Source organism: Strix aluco, chromosome 1, assembly GCF_031877795.1.
Source record: "Strix aluco isolate bStrAlu1 chromosome 1, bStrAlu1.hap1, whole genome shotgun sequence".
Lineage (NCBI taxonomy): Eukaryota > Metazoa > Chordata > Aves > Strigiformes > Strigidae > Strix > Strix aluco.
The window spans coordinates 140,901,401-140,914,491 of NC_133931.1; the positions used below are offsets into that span (position 1 = coordinate 140,901,401).

The 13,091-nt window shown below is 48.0% G+C and overlaps 2 protein-coding genes across 7 annotated transcripts in view; both read right to left on the reverse strand.

Annotated features, from left to right (window-relative positions):
• The window catches only part of HOXA3 (homeobox A3), a 47,457-nt gene that overhangs the window by 9,882 nt on the left and 24,484 nt on the right, over positions 1 to 13,091 (reverse strand). For 3 of the 6 annotated variants that reach the window (XM_074837895.1, XM_074837867.1, XM_074837885.1), the window contains 2 exons: positions 8,824 to 9,011; positions 5,189 to 5,267 (listed from right to left, as the gene is read on the reverse strand). The exons of 1 other annotated variant lie outside the window; for it this stretch is intronic. The gene's annotated coding sequence lies outside the window, so the exon portion shown is untranslated. The remainder of the gene's footprint in view (positions 1 to 5,188; positions 5,268 to 8,823; positions 9,012 to 13,091) is intronic. 2 more of the 6 variants (XM_074837902.1, XM_074837877.1) reach the window with 2 other exon arrangements.
• On the reverse strand, positions 10,496 to 13,030 carry HOXA4 (homeobox A4). The gene is made up of 2 exons (XM_074849451.1): positions 12,381 to 13,030; positions 10,496 to 11,697 (listed from the first exon to the last, which is right to left on the reverse strand). Exons 1-2 carry the CDS (start codon positions 12,985 to 12,987, stop codon positions 11,369 to 11,371), a joined length of 936 nt encoding a protein of 311 aa, XP_074705552.1. The 5' UTR covers positions 12,988 to 13,030; the 3' UTR covers positions 10,496 to 11,368.

A 13,091-nucleotide genomic window follows, 5' to 3' on the forward strand; every position in this document is an offset into this window, starting at 1 on the left:
CTTCCTTTCTCCTTCCCTCCCTCCCTTTCTGACCCCTTAGAAGATGAGTAATTGCAGGCACCCGGTAACTGGGCACAAAATGGTACAGCAGGAATAGGCGAGAGGCACAGAGGACACTGGAGGAAAGCGAGCCCCAGCGCTCCGACCTTTCCCAGAGCCGGGACACACCGGGGAAATGTCGTTTTATAGGGCATTTTGGCCTCCTTGGACAGCCAAGTAATCTTTCATTTTCGTCGTTTAAAGTGCATTTTTTTGTATCTAGCTACGCACACAGATTTATAACTATATGCAAATACTTACATATTTATACGTACGGATATATCTGTGTTTATGTAAACGACGATATGCATACGAATTTAGGACTAGTATAGGTTTTCCTAGAAGACAATTCCCACTCCTCTCCTTTTTATCATCGCCTTCCAGATCCCCATTCAGAGCGACAGGAAAAAAACCCACATTTCTAAGGCTGATTTACTGATAGAAGCCGTGGCTGGCTCTTGGTTCAGCTCCTTCTCACAGAGGAGAAATAAAGAAAAGAGCCCCTCGGCTCATTTGGGAAGGGGAAGCTTTGCCACAGAGCTGAGCGCCCATGCAGCCCTCCGCGCACGGTAAACAAAGTACCACTAAAGCATCATAAATAAAATGGCAGCACGATCGCACGCTCATCGATTTACGGAGCGGCAGCGGCCGAACAAACACCCATAAAACAACAACCGCCGCCGCCGCCGCACACTCGAGCACGACCCCGACCGAGGAGCATCCCCCCCCGCTCCTCCCCCTCATCGTTTTCTCCGACTTCCCCAAATACATAAATAAATAAACACACAAGCACACAAATAAAATAAAATAATAAAATAAAATTAAGGGGGGGGGGGGAAATCCGAACACGACAGTAAAAGACGCTTCCCATCTCCAGCCGATCATAAATAACGATAAGATGGCAACGGAGGGGCTGGAGCTGAGGCAGCTGGCCATCAACAGCAGTGTGGGATCTCTATGGAGAAAAATAAATAAAGAAGCAAACTCTCCCTGCTCTGCTCGCTGCGAGGGGAGAGTTGAATATTTACCGCAGCAAATTGAAACAAAGGGGGAAGCAGCCTGGCTCCGGGTGCACACACACACCCGCACGCACACACACGCACTCACTCCAGCCTCTGCTACTGACCTTTGCCTCGAACAGCAATAACTCACCACATAAATGAACAATCAACGGAAATACCTTAAAATAAAATCCATCCTTTCTAACGAAGCATTTCGTCCTCTCGGCTCGACAATAACCTTTCCATAAGGAATGAAAGCTGTCAGCGAAATGGCCAGCTCTTGCGGGGACGGTGATGGGGGCAGGAGGGAAAAAAAAAAAATAATAGAAAGCAGTGCTTGCGCTGAACAGAAACTGGAAAAGCGTAATCGCAGACGGAGCCAGACCGGGTCTCCACTCCAAATGCCACAATAATGCGCTGTATTATGTGCTCACGTGGTCATACGTCAACTTAAATCCTTTTATTTGAAATAGGGAATCATTGAAGGAACAGGGTTTCTTCGCGCGAGCCTTTCGTTTTTAAAGCCTTAACCCAATATGTTAAAGAAGAGTTTTAAGGGAGGGGGAAAAAAAAAAAAATCCACGCGATGGAGATGACGGGGGGGGAAGATTGGTTTGATTCTTTTTCCTCCCACACCAATATTTCCTTACACAAAGCCCATTGGAAGGTAAAAGGAATTCTCATAATATGGGATTACACTGCACTTTGATACTTAGTCTAATTAACTGGCATTTACTCCCCAGGCCCGCCACGCTGCTCAACGTCGCATGTCCTCTGCAACCCCCGAAGAAAGCCCAAATCTTAATACTATTATTTCCAGCCCCCTTCTAAATGGGACGATTACCAGCCTTCCCCCCACCCCCAGCCGCCTCTACCCTGCCATTGTACGGGGCTTGCTCAACTCCCACACGCTACATCAGGGCTCCTGTAGAAACTAAAAAGACCTATAATTACCTGACAAAGGCAAAAAAGAGTCTCTTCTAAGAGGCTAGTTGATTTTTGTCCTTGTAACACACTATGAAGAATACACCTTCCTTCACTGGCGTGGCTCTGAATTTTGCAAAACCTTTTGGGACCTTGCTGTTAAACCTGTGCTTACGCATTTCCTATACAGCTAGTTTGAGTGATGCACAAAATTATAGGTTTCTAACGATGAAAAAAAAAATGGGGAGGGGGAGCTCTGCCTAAAGGCGAAAAAAAAAAATAAAGAAAAAAAAAAAAAGAGCAATGTTGTATGCAGCCCCCGAGCCAGGCAGCTTCGCCTGTGTGCGAACACACCACATCTTCCCTGTAAGATTGTTTAACTTGTGCTATTGACACAATAAGCTAAACAAACAAAAGAAACCCCCAACTCACATAACTTTTCTGGAAGGAGTCAAAGAAAAGCAGATAGTTCACGCTTTTAACGTGTTCCTGGTCCAGTTGTGTGACTCCAGCATTTTGCATCCTGATGTGTATACACCCTTGCCTAAATCTTTCCACCATCCCCCACGAGCTCAAAGAAAACTTTCAGCTAACTGCATAGCCCCTCTTACTGTTTCACCTGCACTTCACTGAAGAGAATAAAAGGGGATTTCTTTTTAAAGGTGATATCCAGTGTTATGGGCAAGCCTTATACACTCTCGCTTGGATGGCAGAAGTGGGCCACTGGAACTTAAACCCACCAGTAACAGTGTATAGCAGTGGACATTGCAGTGAAGTCAGCATGACATTACAACAGAGGAAGAATTTGCAATTTTTCATATAGAAGTGACTAAGCTAGTAGCAGGGCATACATATATTATCCCTCACTAAGGGCTGGAATAAAAACTCTATACCTTTGAAAAAGAGAGAGCGTTAGCCACGCACGACGTGCCCAAGTCTGTAACTCTCAGCAGGACTGGTAACTCCTCAGCTCTGGTGCTTAACGTAAACCAAGGCTGATATTTACTCGAGAAGGCTCCTTTAAGTACGGTGCGTTTAGATCCCGTAAAAGAAACACACAGAGAAGTTATTCTGCAACAATGAAACTGAAATTAATGGGGAATGGAGAAGATGTTGAAAAAAGCAGAGCAAGTCTTTCTCGGGGCTGTTGTAAAAAGTTATCGACTGCTTTGCGTCAAAAGCAGAAAGATGGCTTTAGAAGTTACAGTCCTGAGCAAATAGAAACTACTAAAGCAATAAATCACAATCATAAGTCAGCTTAAATGCCTTAACGCTAGGTATGGCTATTGGCTTCAAAACCCTGTTTCTATGAACGTCTTTATTAGTATTAATGGTCAAGTTAATCCTAAAACTACTGTTTAACAATTAACTTCGTGTATGTAGTGGGGAAACTAATTCATTCTTAAGAAAAGTAACTTCTTGACGTGTGAATACCTTCCACAGGGTGTGCTTTGGGCGGGCGGAAGGGGAAGTCTGCCTAACTTTATACTGTCCTGGATCGCAGCTGAAAATTATAGCCTTTCGCCGAATTTGGAGAAAGCTTTCTTTGGTCTAGTATCGTGATTCCGAGTTTTCAAATACAAATTCAAATGATCTCGCGAGTCGCAGACTCTAGATTTCCTCCGCCACCCCATATATTGCTTTGTTCCTGTTTCTGGACGTTCAACATTGTGTTTTATTACCTCGATGATTTGGAGACCTGAAACCCGGTTTCTAGCAGAAAAATGTGGAATTTATCAGTAGGTCTGCTACTGATTTTTCTGCTCTTGATACACATGGCTTTGAGCTGAGCTGAAATTCCAGGCTCGGTAACAACAAACAGATCTGAGTTCATAACGTGCCTTCATTAAGAGAGACCCTTTGTGCCAGCTCTGGCATTGATAGCCACTCTTAGCACTTACGCTATTTAAAGTTACCTTCAATATAATTAGATTTAGAATTTTTACTGTCTTTCAAGTTTGCTTTTATACCAGTTGTTAAGAGGTAAGCCTATCACTCCCATGTGGAGACGAAATGGGAATCACCGTACGATCTAAGCATTTATTTCCTCGCTTCCTCGAAAGATTTGAAATCTGCTGGGGCGCAGAGTTGTTTACCTACATCTGTGCGTCTGATAGAGATAAAGCTGGTCTTTGATCATTTCCAAACAGATAAAAAGAATGGAGCTATCGACTGTGCCCTTGTGGGAGAAGTTCTGCTCAGACTCAGCTGAGTCTGCCAGTGTTGGGTCAGTTCAGCAATCCCAAATATCTCTGCACGCAGTGCTGTGGGTACCTGCCACTCGAGGAAGGTTCCTTCGTACCGCGTTTTCGCTTTTAATTTCCTAACACAAGAGTGAATAGACATTCGCAGCGACTTTTTGTAGTTAAGATTTAAGCAGCCCATTAAGCCAACACAAAGAGCCCTTGTAGTCCTGTAATTTATGGCCGTTTTTAAAAGGTAGTAAAATATACTAATTGTACAGCAGCGTCCAAAAATAAGCAGGTAAATCTAGCAGGAATTTGAGCTAATTCTCTGTAATCCTCCCCTCTCGGCGGCCGGCGTAAGAAAATGGTCACTATGAGAAGCACTGCATTTCTCCTGCCAAAGGACCCAGCGCATCAAGGACTCCAGCAACTCCGAACCACCAAACACCGACCTCCGCCCCGTGCAAAGCAGGCCAGGACGGACAAATACCCGAAACTTATTCGCGATCCGTTCTGGTGCATGCACTCGGACAAAAATCAGGTTTTCTAACATCCCCACATGCACTCCACGTTTGCAGGACCGGCTGCGGAACTCCTCGAGGAGGAGGCAAACAGACAAGCCGCGATAAGCCATTCAACACCGACATGGCTCCAGCCCGCTCTCCCTCGCTTACGCCTTTGATTTGGGAAGGAGCTAAGAATGGACAAAGAAATTCTCAACCTCTTTCGCTCTTCAAATGTCTTTGCATCCTTCCTGTCCCCTCGCCTTTATAAGGATGGCGATCACTCAGGTCCCGTACATTCTTTGTCTGCCCAGACACGCGCCTTCACTACCCACGGAAGATGAATAGAGCCAAGCCAGGGGGAAAAAAAAAAAAAATCCAGCTAGGTTAAATATTTATCACAACAGCAACACCACCAACAAACTCTCATTCCAGCAGGCTTGTTCTGCATGCAGGTACGGGGCAAATGGCTCGCTTGCAGCTGCGATCGGCGCAAAACCCGCGGCCGGCAGCGCGGCCGCTTCCCGGCTCTTACCTCCTCCAGCTGCGCGGAGTTGGGCTGGAGCGCTCCCGCCTTCCGCCGCCCCCGCCGAGCGGGTTTTTTTCGGGGCTCCCTGCAAACAAGCAACAAACAGTGCCTTACCGGGGAGCGCAGGGGGAGGTATTTTGCTCCTTCATAGGCAATACATGGTTTGCCGGGTGCGCGGGGAGAGGGCAGGGATGGAGCGGGAGCTGGCTCCCTGCGCGGAGCGTGGGTTCCCACCCGGGTGAAGAGCACGGGGAGCCGAGAAATAAAAGCGTGTGGTTGTGTGGTTGGTTTGGTTGGGGTTGTTTTTTTTTTTTTTTTTCCGCTTCCCATAGACAGCTATGCCTTCTGTCTCCAAGTGTTTGGAAATATTGTCATTCCAAACTCTTGTTACATGAATGTCTGCTTTATTTTCCTCTGGGAAACCTTTGTTTAGGATCATTTAATCAAGAACAGACATTAAACACAAGTCGTGGTGTTCATCTCTGCTGAATAAAACGCGGAAAGGGTTCCAGTTTAAATGCGGGGCGTATTGTGGTTGGTCTTTTATTCAAACAGTTAGCCGGGGCCCGATTCTGCCACCACTAGCGCAATAAGAGACTAACAATTGACCTCACTGAAGCGGGATCGGGCCCAAAGCCCGATTTTTTTTTTTTTTTTTTTTAAACCCACACTGCAAGCCATTGAAGGAGGGAAAAAAACTGGACGGCTTCTCTTCCCCTAAAATAAACAATATTGCACAATCCAAAAAGACAATAGCCAGATTATTCGCATGCCACTTACTGAATCACGTTTACATATGAATTTGTCAGATATAATAATGTACCCCCCGTATTCATTCTCGCTAATAAAAGCCATCTAACGCATCTTAAAATTGTCAGTAAATGTAAATGCTAATAATTGAATAACGCAGTTCTTGCGGAAGGGTGTCATCTAAGCCTTGGAAATATTAAGTCTGTCTTGGGAGAACTTTTCGAGCAGAGGCTTTGCTTTGGTAATTTAGTAGTTCCATAATTACGTTAATAATTTTAAATTTGGTGTTGAACTCCAGTCTACATAAAATCATGCAATAATAGCCTACTAAGCTGTTTATTGCCGTCTCATAAATTTGAGAGCGCTGTTAAAATCTCCTGGCAAACACAAAAGAAAATGGAAAGTTCAATCTGCAATCGCAGAGCCCGGGCGCTGCTGCCTGGGGTTATTCTTAGCTCTACCTTTTGCTCCGCTCGGCTTCGGCACTGGGGGAACCCCCTGGCATTTTAGGCTCAAACTCATACCTTAGCCGTTTTGATCCCTAATCAATAGTCATGTTACAAACGGCAATAATCATCGATCAAGCGTGTCGTGACTGGTTGCCCCACTCGTGTTAAATATGGAGCATGTATCTGAAAATGGTGCCAGCTACTTTCTGTTATTTATTTTGGAGCTATTAAGTCACGCCACCATATTTTACACTGCCACAGTCCTTTAAACTATGCTGCTTCTTGAAAGAGTTGCTAAGTAGCAATAAAGCACTTTACAAACGCTATGACATTTTTTTTTTAATTTGTTGTTATCCCAAACTCTAATATTCATTGCAGCACTTTAAGTTCGTACATAAATCGTTCAGACTAATGAGTCATAGAGAAATTCGCCCATGACTTTTCCTTTACAACGCTCACTGCCTTTCCATTGCTTTTTTGGCCCTGCATTAGGAGCCGGTGATTTATTAACGCCAGGAAAATTGAACAAAGCAGGTCCTCCTGCACTGTGGCACCCAGCCTTCCACAGTGTGAATTAGAACATTATCGAATGTGTTTGCCTCGGTAACACTTAATCACCAAAAGCCGTAATGTGACCACAAGGCAGCTAAAACAAAGATTTAACATTTCTAAATATTAAACTTGTTAAGCAAATGCTCAGAAGACAAAGCAAGCACAAACAATTAAAGTCATCAAGCTAGAAATACACACTACCTACTTACCAACACAGACCCTACTGCTTGCTTAAGAAGTTTAGAATCTTTCAAGATAAATCAGGTGGGCTTTTTTTGAAGGGAAGAAAAAAAAGAAAGAAAGAAAAACAAACTCCAGTAATAAGGAGTTGAGTTTCACTTCTGAGAGAATCACTCCTAGTGAGGACTGACGGCCCCGGATCCATTCCTGACTATCTGCATTAATTATTTAATGAGTCACGTGACCCTAAAGATTAAAATTTCAATATCTCTCCCAGAACAGACGCAACACCTTTATCTGCGAGCGCAGGGATCCTCGCATTTGGGTCCCCTAATCTCTGCTGGCTTTGACAGCTCCTCAGTTTCTAGGGAGAGCGCTTGGGCATTAATTACACGGGGCTGTCCCGCTCTGTACAGCGAGATGGGGCAGCTTTACACCCCCCACCCCATCCCCAAATTAGCCACTTGAACTCAGATCCTTATTGTCTGCAGCGGGGAGGGGGTGTCTGAGCGCTGCTGGTAGGGGGACAGGGGAGCATCAGGGGCGGCATCCCCCGGGCTGCCCTCCGCGGGTTGGTACCGCCTGTCCGCGGGCCCGGGCGGAGCCGGGAAGGCTGCCCGGGGCTGAGGGGAGGCGGCCGCGGAGCTTCCCCTGCCCACGCGGGGAGCCCCGACCCCACCGGGACCCGCGTGGGCTGGGCTTGGGGAGACATAGAGGGTCCCACCCCGTCGTGGCCCGACCAGGCCGTGAGGCTCCGGTCCCAGCAAGAGCCTCCGCCTCCCCGGGGCCGCGACGTGCGGGGGCCCCCGGGGCCGCGCCGGCTCCGGCGGGGGTGTGGGAACGGCGGGCGGGCCCGGGATCGGGCCGCAGTTCTGGACGGGGCGGGGGGGGGGGCCGGGGGGGGGCTGGAGTTTCATGTCTGTCAAAATCTCTGCCTGTGTGAGGGCTCCCCCCACCCCTTCCTCGTTTACAAACACGGGGCAAGAAGGCCACGGGACGGCAAGCACCCTGAAGGAAAAAAAAAAAAAAAAAGAAAAAAACAGTCCCAGCACTGGATAGTCCTCCAATACAGGATGGCTCCAGTTATTAAATACCACAAGGCGCTTGTCACAGCTGAGTTCCCCGTGTAATAAAACACCAGATATAGCAAGAGCTTGCAGGAGAAACGAGGAGGGGGATCTTGGCAAAGGAGCATATTTCTTGGTGGGTGGAGGGGAGGTGGGTACCGGGGTTAACGGCGTGGCGTTCCCTGCGGCCAGCAAATTGACTCCGAGGTGATTTGGTCTTTCTTTGAAATATTGACAAACTTCCACTTCCAGCGTTCTGGGCCGCGCTCGCCTTTGTGGCCAGAGCAGATAAATCCGTGTGTGAGAGACACGGGGAGAGCGGGAGAGAGGAGGGGGGGGAAGAGACATTTAGGTCCAAGTGCCGGATTAAAAAGAATACTGTCTTTAAAGGTCAAGGGTTTGAAGGGTCAGTCTGCTCCTCTAAAAAAAACAATTAATGGGATAGAAAATTTGTCCTCTCGGTGAACTCCCGGTTGCCTTAGCAAAGGGAGCACAATGCGAGAATTTAAACTGGACGATGTAATTTTCGAAGTTATTGTAAAGACGGGCGGTATCGGACGGGGAGCAGAGGGCTCCCAGCCTCAGAGCAGCGTCCCGCTCCCAGCACAGGCAGAGGGGGAAAGGGGGAAAAAGGAAAATTTACCTTAAACGACGATAATCTGCCATGGGGTATTTTGCAGTCCGCGGTTCAATCTCCAACAAGAGAGTGTACATTTTTTTAGCAGACAGCCAAGATGCTGTGTCTTTACACATGACCACTTTTTTTTTTTTTTTCCAGGAAAATCCTTTGCGTCTTCACAGACTTTTCCAAGAGAATGCCTTTCAGAACCGCTGTTGAATTACAAAGAAGTATTTATTGTAGGAGGTGATTAATGATTCTCGCTAAAATTGCTATTTGCAGCGTGATTTCATTTCTCTTTACAATGGGAGCAAACCAGGTTTATACGCAGAGGCTGCACACTAAAGAAATCCTGCATTGCCAGTTAATACGTTTCAGCTGGAATTTTGCTCTGTCGTGCTAATTTTGGCTCTAAATTTATTGAGGGATTCTGAAGCAATAAACAAAACGAAGAGTTACGCGCTTGCGGATAGTAGTTACCTCACTTACAGCCATATTTTTCTCCCTTGATAAGGAGGCAGCTGGCAGTTCAGGATTCAGTAAACAGCAATATGTGAGTGGAAGCGTGTTTTTCAGGCCTGCTCCTTGGTCAGGTTTGGAGACAGCAGTGTTTGCTGTGGGTATTTACAGCTGCCACCTCCTTGATGCTGACCGTGCTCTGCCAGTGGCACATTACACTTTCTTCCGGGAGGGTCTGGTCTGTATTGGGTGGCCGGGCAGGGGTGCTGGCAGCACCCTTGGGGCCTGGTGCTACCTCACCCAGAGGGTGATGATGCACCCGGTCCTGGTGGCCTCACTCACATGAAGAGAAGCACTGATTCAAAAATCCTTCTCAGATATATTTGGGTGAGTAAGTCTTGGCCTTCAGGCCTTCCCTGGAAGATTTACTAGCACTTGAGCTGCTTTCCAAGCCCTTTCCTACCCAGCTCAGTGCTATTCTGTGTTGGGAAGCCCTGAGAAAGGCTCCCCATTAGCAGCTCCGCTTTGCCTGCGCTCCTTAGCCGCCTGGAAGCAGTGAGATGCGCAGCCTGAGCTGGAACCACTTGAATCCCATTTTGCCACAGCCGTTTTGACAAGCTCGGTCAAATAAACCTCCTGAGTTGCACCCAAATTCATGTTTCTGCCGGGGCTTTCTCAACACATTTTGAAATATTCTTAAAAAGAAAATAAAAGGAAACAGAAACAGAAAAGGCAGCTTAGAGAAACTCTATGTTACCGCCCATGTATTCCCCCTGAAAAGTGCTAGCCAACTGAGAAATCATCATCGGGCGAAAATGAACAAATAAATCACGACTGGCTACAGATTGAAAGTGTTAGCACGGGGAGCATGTGTGACTTCTCCTCCAGCAAAACCCGTCGTGGGAGCTTATTGGTTCCCAGTAGAAGCACGGTTTCTCTGTAACGCAGATGAAAACAGTCAGACGGACAGTGATGGACAGCGATGGACAGTCGGGCTGGTTCTGTCCACCGAAGAGAATATCACTCACCTATACAGAGAAGCACCTTTCCTCGTCCTACAGCGCTCTTTTTCCCAGCCAGGCGATTAGGAGTCAGGACGTTTTTCACTATATTTAAAGCAACCATTACCTTAGTGACAAGATGAATCCAAGTTAAAACAATATGTTAAACCGTTGTTTTCCATTCCTGGTGCCAACACCAGCCAAGCACAAGGTGGATGAAACAGCACTGAGTGGACTTGTGTTTCAAGCGTTTAATTCTTTTGTACAGAATAATCTTTATTACCAGCATTTGGCACTGTTATACATTACACCAAAAATCCACAAATTGTACATGGACCCAAACGATTTAGACGGTGCCAAATATGAAGACAGCAACAGCCTTTATAGCAATATTTCTTTAAATAAATGCAATAGGGAATGTGGAGAAAAACTAATAGATCACAGCTACTGCGGGGGCTACACTTAAAACCAGTTAAGTTACCTTTGATACAGAAAACGTTTTCCTTTAGGCAGCGTAAGGGGACATTTTTCGTAAGTCTTTCACCTCCCGTGGACGTGTTCGTTCTCTCTCCCGTGTTGGTGTGTGTACATACGTGCGTGTGCACCCTCACACACACACACGCACACGGGAATCCACGAACACGCCTCGAAACAGCGCTATTCAAGTCAATGCCTTACACAAGTGTCTCACGAGGTCTTTGCTTTGTTTTAACCGTCTTTTATTTTTAAAGTGTTCTCTAAAAAAAAAAAAAAAAAAAAAAAGAACAAAAAAATAAAAAAGAGTCCGTCTTAGGTACAGAGAATTCGTCCGCGACAGCATCCAGCCCTCTCTTACACCGAGGGCAAGAGAGTGTTTCCATAAATAGAAAAAAAATGATGGGCATGGAACCATTATCTATATACAATGTAGACAATCGTCCGGGTTTTGGTTTAAACATGTGCCCGTTCTTGGGCACGTCTCGTCTTCCTTTCCCGCTCCTGTTTTGTTTTACACAGTTGTTTGGTCCAAACGGCCAGCCCCCACCACGGGGCAGCTGGAAAACCCCAATAGATAGGTAAATATATATATATATATTTAAAAAACAAACCATATCAAACCAAAACCGTATTTATAGCGCGGCTGCGTTGGGTGTAGCCCCATCGAGCGGATGGGGGTGGCCCTGTGTCTGTGCTTTGGACTGCTGGCTCAGTGTGGACTGGTTTGAGGAGCGCATCTTTGTGTTAGGCAGTTTATGATCTTTCTTCCACTTCATGCGCCGGTTCTGGAACCAGATCTTGACCTGGCGCTCGGAGAGGCAGAGGGTGTGCGCGATCTCGATGCGTCGCCTCCTGGTCAGGTAGCGGTTGAAGTGGAACTCCTTCTCCAGCTCCAGGACCTGCTGTCTGGTGTAGGCAGTGCGAGACCTCTTGGGCTCCCCTCCGTTGTAATTGGGATTGACTGAAACGTGCACACACAGGCACACACGCGGAGGGGAAAGAAAGGGGGGGGGGGGGGAGCGATGGAACATAATCATTATATAATAACTTGACACCAGGTTCACATAAGATACATAAACGGCAAGAAAAATTGTTTCACAGCCTATCGACAGTGGGGACAATCGAGGAGCAATAAAAAATGGTGATGGGCATTTGGGTTAGAAGAAAAGCTTCAAAGACACATGGCCCAGAGCCACTGCAGGGCAATTAAATTTATGGGGGCTATAATTACTGCCCTAACAGTTTGGCGTCTCGTAAATCTTTTGATAAAGGACCCCGGATACAAAAGGTTTCTCACTTTTTTTTTTTTTTTTATTAGGAAACGCGGAGGGAGAAGGAGAGAAAGAAAGAAAGAAAGAAAGAAAGAAAGAAAGAAAGAAAGAAAGAAAGAAAGAAAGAAAGAAAGAAAGAAAGAAAGAAAGAAAGAAAGAAAGAAAGAAAGAAAGAAAGAAAGAAAGAAAGAAAGAAAGAAAGAAAGAAAGAAAGAAAGAAAGAAAGAAAGAAAGAAAGAAAGAAAGAAAGAAAGAAAAGAAAGAAAGAAAAGCCACACACGCAACGACCCATCCCGGCCCCTGGAGCACCCTCCCCCCTTCCCTCCTCTGCAGGCGCATCCCCACCTCCCCCCCCCCGGCAGGGGCAACTCACCCGTGCTCACATGGATCTTCTTCATCCAGGGGTAGACCACCGGCTCCTTCCCCTTCAGCCCGGGCAGGCTCTTGTCGGGCAGCAGCGGGCAGCCGGGCCCGGTGCCGGCCCCGGCGGCGGGGGCCGCTTCGCAGCGGCGCTGCAGGGCATGGCCCGGGAGCAGGGGCTGGGCCGGGCCGGGGTGGCCCTTGGCGGGCGGCGGCGGCGGCGGCGGCGGCGGCGAGGAGCCCGGGGGCGGCTGCTCGGGGCCCGGGGCCGCGCTGCCGGCGCTGCTGTAGCTGTAGGGCGCCTGGGGGTAGGAGGGTGCCTGCGCCGGGTAGAGCGCCTCGGGAGGCGGCCCCGGCGGCCCTGGCGGCGCCGCGGGAGCCTGGTAGCCCGGTTCCCGGCGCGGCCGCGGGAAGTACTCGGGCAGCGCCGGGCCCGGGTGCGCGGCGTGCAGGTGCGGCGGCGGCGGCGGCGGCGGCGGCGGGGCGTGCGGGTGGTGCGGGTGGTGCGGGTGGTAGCTGGCGGAGCTGCCGGCGCTGCCGCTGTGCTGCGTGTACTCCTCGCAGGGAGGGAATTTGGGCTCGATGTAGTTGGAGTTTATCAAAAACGAACTCATGGTCATTAATTTGTGAAGTGCAAAAATACTAATTTTTCTCGCGTTGTCGTTTTTCTGGGCTCGGCGAGGCCCCTCCCCTTCCCCCCCTCCCTCCCCTCCCTCCCTCTCCC